General features: G+C 45.1%; 1 protein-coding gene across 3 annotated transcripts; it reads left to right on the forward strand.

Annotated features, from left to right (window-relative positions):
* Positions 1 to 3,097: 3,097 nt before the first annotated feature.
* On the forward strand, positions 3,098 to 9,611 carry LOC135506881 (neurotrophin receptor-interacting factor homolog). 3 transcript variants are annotated; one of them, XM_064926297.1, is made up of 7 exons: positions 3,098 to 3,593; positions 3,947 to 4,077; positions 4,249 to 4,416; positions 5,909 to 6,073; positions 6,465 to 6,576; positions 6,799 to 6,926; positions 8,451 to 9,611. In XM_064926297.1, the coding sequence occupies exons 1-7, from the start codon at positions 3,317 to 3,319 to the stop codon at positions 9,378 to 9,380; spliced, it is 1,911 nt and encodes a 636-aa protein (XP_064782369.1). In that variant the 5' UTR covers positions 3,098 to 3,316; the 3' UTR covers positions 9,381 to 9,611. The 3 variants fall into 3 exon arrangements, with proteins under 3 accessions (XP_064782369.1, XP_064782370.1, XP_064782371.1); XM_064926298.1 differs by lacking the exon at positions 8,451 to 9,611 and having other exon boundaries at positions 6,799 to 8,146; XM_064926299.1 differs by lacking the exon at positions 3,098 to 3,593 and having other exon boundaries at positions 4,021 to 4,077; positions 4,205 to 4,416.
* Positions 9,612 to 10,350: the final 739 nt, after the last annotated feature.

Here is a 10,350-nt window from a genome sequence, read left to right on the forward strand (position 1 = left end):
CACCAAGTCACTTGGCTCTGTCATAACCTCACATGGTCTCTCCTATCATTGCTATGCAGACAACACACAATTAATCTTCTCCTTTCCCCCTTCTGATGACCAGGTGGCGAATCGCATCTCTGCATGTCTGGCAGACATATCAGTGTGGATGACGGATCACCACCTCAAGCTGAACCTCGGCAAGACGGAGCTGCTCTTCCTCCCGGGGAAGGACTGCCCGTTCCATGATCTCGCCATCACGGTTGACAACTCCATTGTGTCCTCCTCCCAGAGCGCTAAGAACCTTGGCGTGATCCTGGACAACACCCTGTCGTTCTCAACTAACATCAAGGCGGTGGCCCGTTCCTGTAGGTTCATGCTCTACAACATCCGCAGAGTACGACCCTGCCTCACACAGGAAGCGGCGCAGGTCCTAATCCAGGCACTTGTCATCTCCCGTCTGGATTACTGCAACTCGCTGTTGGCTGGGCTCCCTGCCTGTGCCATTAAACCCCTACAACTCATCCAGAACGCCGCAGCCCGTCTGGTGTTCAACCTTCCCAAGTTTTCTCACGTCACCCCGCTCCTCCACTCTCTCCACTGGCTTCCAGTTGAAGCTCGCATCCGCTACAAGACCATGGTGCTTGCCTACGGAGCTGTGAGGGGAACGGCACCGCAGTACCTCCAGGCTCTGATCAGGCCCTACACCCAAACAAGGGCACTGCGTTCATCCACCTCTGGCCTGCTCGCCTCCCTACCACTGAGGAAGTACAGTTCCCGCTCAGCCCAGTCAAAACTGTTCGCTGCTCTGGCCCCCCAATGGTGGAACAAACTCCCTCACGACGCCAGGACAGCGGAGTCAATCACCACCTTCCGGAAACACCTGAAACCCCACCTCTTTAAGGAATACCTAGGATAGGATAAAGTAATCCTTCTCACCCCCCTTAAATGATTTAGATGCACTATTGTAAAGTGGCTGTTCCACTGGATGTCATAAGGTGAATTCACCAATTTGTAAGTCGCTCTGGATAAGAGCGTCTGCCAAATGACTTAAATGTAAAATGTAAATGTAATCTCTACCCGGCACAGCCAGAAGAGGACTGGCCACCCCACATAGCCTGGTTCCTCTCTCGGTTTCTTCCTAGGTTTTGGCTTTTCTAGGGAGTTTTTCCTAACCACCGTGCTTCTACACCTGCATTGCTTGCTGTTTGGGGTTTTAGGCTGGGTTTCTGTACAGCACTTTGAGATATCAGCTGATGTACGAAGGGCTATATAAATAAATTTGATTTGATACCCAGCATTAACCCTTTGCTAACGTTTAATTGTGTAAACGTGTAAATACCTGTTTTTAGAGACTAAAACTAGGCTAGAACAAGGAGATATTAATATTTACCTTACTGAGGTGATGTAGATGAAATAAAGTCGTTCTATTATTTTCTACCTTATTCTTTCTAAACGAGTGTGCTCTGAGCTTGAAAGATACTGATCATAGGAGATTTGATGTGTAATGTAATGAGCAGTAGCGTATTTCAAAGAACAGTGTGCATACCTTTTTCATTTAACCACACCCTTTGAACTATGATGCCAACCAATAAGATCCTTTCTCTTCAATTTAGAATGATTTATTTAGAAAGATTTTGGACCGGTAGGAGTGACCTTTATTGGAAAAAGTGGATCCCTGCTATTCGGCCGGACCATGTTGTTTCAAGCTATTTAAAAGGACAAAATGTGACCTGTCAAAGATTGGGTGGAATTTTATATATAATTTTTTTGCATCCTCCGCCCAGAGGCAGTGAGCAACCACGTCACGTGCCTCTGGGATCAACCTGTGTCGTGCTTTGCTTTCTCAAAAGAGCGATCAATGGGGAGGCGTAGAGTAAAGGTGGATCAAATTAAAAAAATATATTTTGGGTGTTTGTGATGCGCGCCGTATGCTGAGATTTAGACCCTGTGGCAATGGCGCGACTCAGAATACCCTGTCTGTCTTGTTGAGCTTTGACACAGAGTTTCTACCTGGTAAGGTTAATATTTGCTATTCTGTGAGGGCCTATGTTCTGAACCCACTACAGTGCTTTTGGTGCCAAGGATTCCGACATGTTGCAACAGTGTGGAGATAGGGAGTCAGAGGGAGTGTAAAGTTGGGATAGAGAAAGTATATAGTGTCAACTGTGGGGGCGCCCATGCAGCTGGGGATCAGAAGAGCCTTATGAGAGAGAGACAGGTTGAGATAGTTTTTATGCTGAGCCCCCCCTGAATAGAGAGATCCAGAGAGGATGAGTATCAGTAAGGTAGGGCGCTATGGTTATTAATTGTACTGCACTGAATTGTACTGCACCAAAAAATAGAGATTTTTAGCGAAGAATATCTACAGGGGGTTTTAAGAGAAGGCGATAGGGGTTCCATCCGCCCAGGCTGTTGGCCTGAAGTAGGATCTGGTTGGGTTCAAGTAATGGATTTTTGGGGTATAGTGGTATATACACTAAGTGTACAAAACATTAGGACACTTCCCTTTCCATGACATAGACTGACCAGATGAAAGCTATTATCCTGTAATAATATCACCTGTTAAATCCACATAATCAGTGTAGATGAAGGGGAGGAGACAGGTTAAAGAAGGATTTTTAAGCCTTGAGACGTGTGGGTGCCATTCAGAGGGTGAACGGACAACAAAAGATTTAAGTGTCTTTGAACGGGGTATAGTAGTAGGTGCCAGGCACACCGGTTCGTGTCAAGAACCACAACATTGCTGGATTTTTCACACTCAACAGTTAACCGTGGGAATCATTAATGGTCCACCACCCAAAAAACATCCAGGGAACTTGACACAAATGTGGGATGCATTGAAATCAACATAGGACAGCATCCCTGTGGACCACTTTCAACAACTTGCCGTCCATGGCTGACGCATTGAGGCTGTTCTGAGGGCACAAGGGGGTGCAACTCAATATTGGGAAGGTGTTCCTAATGTGTTGTACACTCAGTGTATGTGTAGGGTTAGCTGGTGCAATTCATTTGCCCCCCCCCCCCCCCTTTGTGACAAAATGTGCAATTCACACTCCGATCCTGTAAAACGCAGCAGCATAAGTCTACGCAACAAACCTTCTAGCCTGCCGGAAACGCATACGAAGAAGAAGTAAAGGGAGTGAACAGTGACCAAGAAACAATTTCCACGTTAGCGTTTTTTTGTATTTAGACGTTTATTAACAACATGGAACTCATAATATGATTAATTTAACTGCACAGCATCGAATACTTACCCCATGTAGTGCTTAATTCGCGCTAGAGACGGGACTTGGTTGATAGATGTTCTCTACGTAACGCTAGCTAGCTTCTAACAATGGCTAACTGTATGGTTTTTCACACTCAAATAGCCTCCATTATGGAGGTGCTGGCAAATGCAGCCGTGGCAGAGATCTGTAAACTCGTAGACGACGACTATGCAGTGTTTCGTTTGGAAATAACTCAAAGCCGGAAAGAAAACAGGACATTGCGGAGGAAACTACTGGAACTGAAGGTGGCACGGGAACGTGCAGAGAGGACAATGCGAGAGCGCGTCCTCACCAGTCGTCCCAGTAGTGTCAAGATCCTCGATCGATACAGAGGAATTTCAAGAGGTACAATGAGCTGCGTGGCCTGTCGCGGATCATGTATAACGCAGTTACCGTCTGTTTAGATGTATTACCCAGAATTGGTTATTGGTCAGTTTTTGGATTGTATGTAATAATTAACCCGATTACTTAGTTATCTTGCATATATAGACAATATAATATTCTAAACCAATGTATTGATTTACTGCATGGCTATTATTTACTCAATTAAAACAATATGATGCATAATACATTGATCAGTGCAATAAATGGTATATCAAGAATTTATGTTACATCCTTGCCAGTTGTAGACATTGTTAAGTGTACAATATAGCATTGACAGTAGCTAACCACATTTTTGCCGCCAATCTCTCTCTCAGGTGAAGGACATCTCACTGGAGGCCACAGGACTATTGTGAAGCCAGCGGGACACAATACATGGGGAGATGGTCAACAAATCACTGTTGATGAGGGGAGTGGAACCTCAACCCAGCACATTATCATGATAGAGGTTAGTGTAATAGTGTTGCATTACAAATTACAATTACTTTGGAAATCAAATGTAGCCTGTTTGTTTCAGAAAGGCTACCCTCAGCTATTCACTTGCTTACATGTACATCCTCATTTATCTGCCATAGGGGAGCTTATGAGACTTCCCTACAACATTATCATCTTGTGTCAGTCTGCAGAGGCTGCAGGTCCTGGGTTCAAGCAGGAGAGGTCTGAAGGAGAGGAGGACCCACGGCACAGCAGAGACATCCAGACTGGAGTGTCTGGAGCGCCCCCTGTAGCCACAGAGGACCCCACTACCACCCCAGCGCAGCCCAGCGCCCGACGCAGCATCACGGAGGTCAGTGGAACGCTGAACGCCGTCCTCAAGTCAGAGGCAGAGACCAAGACTTTAACTGTAACACACAGGCTCTTACACAAAGGATCAGACACAGAGAGATTGAGGCTAGGGAGACTGGGCTGTCCTCCTGCTCCCTGCTCAGAGTATTTACCGGTATTTCACCATAGGCAGAAGATGGTTCATTCCCATGGTGATAGTGACGTGTTAGACACTGGCGGCGATGATCAGTCTTATTCTTACGTTACAAAAATGGACCCTGGCAACATGCCCTTGGGTTTAGAGACACAGACGGTTCTGTCTAGAGGGGACAGGAACCATTACAGTAGTAGTGTATACTCTGAAGGCTGCCTTGATAAGAAAAGGGAGGTTATAGTGGTAGATGAAGTGACTGTGAAAGTAGAGGGCGATGCTCCTCCCACATGTAATGCAGATAGTCACCTTGGAGATGGACACTCACAGGGCAGAGATTTCTTAGATTACAGGGAAAGCTTAGAGACCGATCTAAATGTTGTCACCCGCTCCCCTTTACACGAGTTCAGGGATCGAAACCCAGTGTCCACATCAATGGGGCCCTCCGAGTCACATGGCCGTGTCCGATTTGATGAGGTATTGAACTCAAATGACAGGGCTCGAGCCCAGGCTCAGAGAAGGGGAGCCACATCAGGCAATATTAAAGAGAAACGGTTCCTCTGCATGTTCTGTAACAAAGGCTTCAGCTGCCTCCAGAAAGTAGAGAGGCACCAGAGGGTCCACACAGGAGAGAAACCCTTCAGCTGTACCCAGTGTGAGAAGAGGTTCTCCCGCCAGGACCACCTGAAGATGCACCTGAAGGTCCACACGGGAGAGAGGCCATTCGCCTGTAATCACTGCGGGAAGAGGTTCTCAGAGAGGAGATACCTCAGGATACACCAGCAGAAAAACCATTCCACCCTATAACATATAAAGTAACCATTCCACATGATAGCTTCTGACATGAAGATCAAACCCTACATGAATTTAAAACATTTATTTTAAATGTTGTCAGCAGAAAATATCCACAGATTGTGTGGTATATAAGACTACAAAGTCTGTTTCATATTGTTTGTGCTGTGTAGGCTATATGATGTTCAAATTGTCACAAGGCACTTCATGAGAAAATTAATTCAGTTTATCATGTTCATGCAATTTTTTGTTATGTTTTAATAAACAAAATCTGAACTTTTCATTCGAAGACTTTCATTGACTCGAGACCCACACACTAACACCTACTGTACACGTCAAAATAGTTTAGTCAGGTTTGTCTGATGATGACTTATCATAGCTGACTCATATTTGCCCACAACATCATATTTATGTCCACCATGATGGGTTTAACAACAATGAAGTTATTCTGTAACTACAGTATAGGACTCATAGTGTGGATGGGTAAACACTCCATGTTGAAAGTGCGTTTTATCTGTGTGCATAACTGAGGGAGTGTATGTCTGTAATCTGTATCACCTGTCTCTTCCAGGAGGAGGAGGGTCCAGAGGTGCTGCTGGTGAAGGAGGAGGGGTGTGAGGAGGGTCTGGGGAACCCTGAGGGGACCATCGTCATGGAGGACAACCAGACTACACATCTTCCTGAACCCACAGAGGAACCAGCTGAGCAGCACAAGAACACACACAGTCTCATGGAGGTGAGCCCACAGTAAACTACTGTCTGAATGGTATTCGTTCAGTACCCGGATCCACAAAGCCTCTCAGAGTAGGAGTACTGATCTAGGATTCAATTAGCCTTTTAGATCATAATGACTAAGATTAAATAGACAAGTGGGGACAAGATCCTCAATCAGCACTCCCCACTCTGAGACTCTTTATGGATAAGGGCCCAGGTCTTGATTCATTTTGTCTTACGTGTGGGACCATGCCTTTCAATTATCAAACCATTAGAGTGTCATATAATCAATTCAAATAACACGTTTGCATAGTATCACATCAATCCCTCATTGCCCAATCAGAAGATGCTCCATAGCACGGTGCTCATATCAGATATCTTGATTCAACATCCTCTCACTGTATTTCTTACAGTCAGTAGACATGGAGGATGGGAAGCCTGATCTGCTGATAGTCAAAGAGGAGACAATAGAAGATGGGCCAGAGAGCATTGATCTGCTGAGTGGACTAAAGATGGGGGAGCAAGGTAAGAGAGACCTAAATATACAGAACATAATAGATATAGCTACTTCATTGGGATACGCCTGGCTATTATTTTCTCTTCATTCAATAAAATGAAATCAGTACAATGTATACTTACATACTAAAACCCACACATGTACGAACTTCACCAGGAAATTGACAACAAAAAAAACTTCATATGTACAGTTTTCTGTGCCATGTTTGTAGTCTATTTTGTAACCTCCAGGTGATTGGCTGGAGGATAACAGAGGAGACTGGGTGGCCATCTTGGATTTCCAGACCCCGACCAGTGCAGCCAAGGCTCCAGGGGACAACATCACGGAGCAGGCCAGGACCAGTAGCGACATAGTGGAGGTCAGTGGATGGGACAGCATCATCAACTCTGGGCTGGGGAACAACACTGTTAACCAGAAACAGACAGTCGAACACAAAACAACGACCAAACTTAGTCTCCAAGACAACAGATTGTCAGAGATAAGAGTGAGGCGTCGATTTGGTCTGCGGGGACAGGGAGGTATGTGGCTTGAAAGAACAGACACAGACTTGGCTAGCGATGCTCCATCCTGCTCTTATAGTTGTGATTCGGAGAGACTGATGGCACCTCAGGTTAACCACCTAACAGGTTCTGCCTTCAGCCTGCCTTCTATAGGATCTATCAAATGGAACATGGATCCTGTGACAACTCAGACACTTCCTGGCCTTCGTCCTCCCCACACTTTCCAAATGTTAAACCAGACCCCCGACAATGTCAGTGCCTCAACACTAAATAGCTACACAAGCCAATTGACAGATGACAGAAGTAGAGACGGAATCAGTAAAGGTGGCTGCGCCACAGAGAAGCGCTTCCCGTGTTCTTTCTGTGGGAAAGCCTTCAGTTTCCCCCAACAGGTGGAGATTCACCAGAGGATTCACACGGGGGAGAAACCATTTGTTTGCCAACTGTGCCGGGGCAGTTTCTCCCAATCGTCCAGCCTGAAGAGGCACCAGAGGGTCCACACCGGGGAGAAACCCTACAGCTGCCCCCAGTGTGAGAAGAGGTTCTCTCACCAGCACCAGCTGAAGATGCACCTGAAGGTCCACACGGGAGAGAGGCCGTTTGCCTGTATGCACTGTGGGAAGAGGTTTTCAGAGAGGAGCTACCTCAGGATACACCAGCAGAAAATGCACAGGGCCCATGTATAGAGTATACTGACATGTAATGTAGTAGTAGTTAGTTTGTAGTTAATTCTGTTGGTTTTGGATGTATGTGGAACTGGATGAGGTGAACTGAGGAAATAATGAGTATGATGAGGTAGAGTAAATTATATGGTGATGGTGTCTGTAAAAACTTTTCACTAATGAAAAGTGACACTTGTCCTGTTTTGATCCTGGTGTTTTATAATGAGGAAATTATAGTGCCTTAATTCATGTTTACTTGACATGAAGTGGTGAAGCTGTGTGTGAAGTTTTACATTTTCCAAAGTATTCTAAAATGCATTTTATCACTGTGAGGGTACCACATTTACAGAAAATATAAAGTGTTACCATAGTGAGAAAAGTTATTCTACTTGTGATTTTGTGCAATAAAAGTACTGTACCTCAAAGTTGAGTGTAAGACCATTTTGTTTAAATTAAATACAAAATTTACTCTGTGTTGACTGACTATATCATTGCAGGGACTGAGTTTCCCGTCTCAGTCTAACCAAAACATAATACTAATTCTTGAATCAACACATATGGAAATGTTTTATAATAAACTCCAATGGCTCCATATTGTTAGGTACTTCAATCAGTGTTCGAGATGTGTTTGACTGTGGTTAACATTTTATAATATCATGTCATGTTTCTGTGTGTACAGCAAAGAGTTTCTTATATAAACCTTTATGCTTTTCTGTTTAGTTTACAGAGGACCAGTTGATATCTGGTGTTGCTTGCGGGAGAGACTGGACCTCTGAGGTGGCTGGTCACAAAGCCTGGCCCCGGATCAGAACCCTAGATCCGGAGCCGTCGCTCTTCCTTCCCGGCTCAAAACCAGGCCTGAACCACAAGGGACAGAGACATCACCACACAGAACAAAACCAGTGGACAGGTGGACTGAACAACCTCAGTCTTGGTGGTTATCAAAGAAACAAAGGCTCCAGTCAGGGATCCAGTCTGCAGACCAGACCCTTCTCTTCACAGTCTCAGTGCAGGGATGGAGCAGGGCCTGGGGCTGATAGAGATAGACCCTCCTGTTCCTATGATACAAACACCACAGTATCCATGATGAACAGAGCAGGTCACCCTGGGCTTCAGCCTTCACAGAGACTGGTGGGAGACCCCTCTGGAGGTAGTCTATCAGCAAGTCTGTCTTCTCCTTCAGGGACACATCTAATGCCTGGTGAATGGGTTAATAGAAAGCCTGGACCTGGGTCTAGCCTTCCTCAGTTACCTCATGGTTACCCCACCAATACAGACAGGGTCAGAATGGGTGTTCATCACAAGAGCTACCTAGCTTATAACACAGCACACAATCCCAACAACACCCAAACAATGGCTAGAGGTCAAGGAGGGAGCTCAAAGACTAACCACCTGAGGGTGGTGGCACCTGCGTCTACCTCTGGTGTCATTGGGTCACAACGGGGGAGGCAGAGCATTAGGACAGATGCTGACAAGCCGTATGTCTGTCCCACGTGTGGGAAGCGCTTCGCTGATGCAAATTATGTGAAGAGGCACCAGACCGTTCACACCAAGGAAAAGCCCTTCAAGTGCAAACTATGTTACAAGAGCTTCTCCTTCCTGACTAGCCTTATCAGACATAAGAGTGTCCACAAAGGGGAAAAATCATAGCGGTGTGGCTTGAGAAGTATGCTGGGGATATCTGGGAACTATACTTAAATATAGTGTGAAGTGTCTTGGGGTAAGAGGATAATTAATCACATGCCCCTCGTTAACTTGGAATTTGAAACAGGCTTGAGTAAATACCTGTTTTTAGAGAGACCGTAAACCGAGGCTAGAACAAGGAGTTTAATATTTACCTTACTGAGGTGATGTAGATGGAATAAAGTATTATTAATTTTCTACTCTATTTTTTGCTGACACACTGTCCTTTCTAAACAAGTCTGCTCTCAGCTTCAAAGATACAGTACTTGTCATAGGAGATTTGATGTGTAACATAATAAGCAGTACCGTACTTCTAAAAAAAGCACGCATACATTTTTCATCTAACTACACCTTTGAGCTGTGATGCCAACCAATAACATTATTTCTCTTCAGTGTAGACGGACGTAAAGTGACCAAGAACAATGTTCACCTTAGCGTTTTTATTGTTATTTAGACTTTAAGACCATGGTACTCGAAATATTACTAATTTAACTGCACAGCATCACGTTCTTGCCCTAGGCAGCATTTAATTCGTTGGAGACAGGACTTGGCTAATGTTCGTTAACAATACCAACAGCTATGGTTTTCCACACTAAAATACTCTATTATGGAGGTGTTAGCGAATGCAGCTATGGCAGAGCTCTGTAAACACGTAGACGACAATGCAGTTTTGTTTTAAAATGTCTCAAAGCCAGAAAGTAAACAGGGTATTGCGGCGGAAACTACAGCTACCGGAACTAAAGGTGTCACGTGAGTTCGCAGAGGACAACGCATGAGCGCGATTCTCCTCCGATACCGAGGAATGGCAAGAGGTTCGTACATTTTGAGAAAGCCGGAGGTTGACTTGCGGCGTTTCCACTAGTTACCCAAAGTCAATATCGTAACAATTTCTAAAAACAAAATGTGCTTTTTGGTCTTAATGTCGGTTAGGATCAGG

Source organism: Oncorhynchus masou, chromosome 20, assembly GCF_036934945.1.
Source record: "Oncorhynchus masou masou isolate Uvic2021 chromosome 20, UVic_Omas_1.1, whole genome shotgun sequence".
Classification (NCBI taxonomy): domain Eukaryota; kingdom Metazoa; phylum Chordata; class Actinopteri; order Salmoniformes; family Salmonidae; genus Oncorhynchus; species Oncorhynchus masou.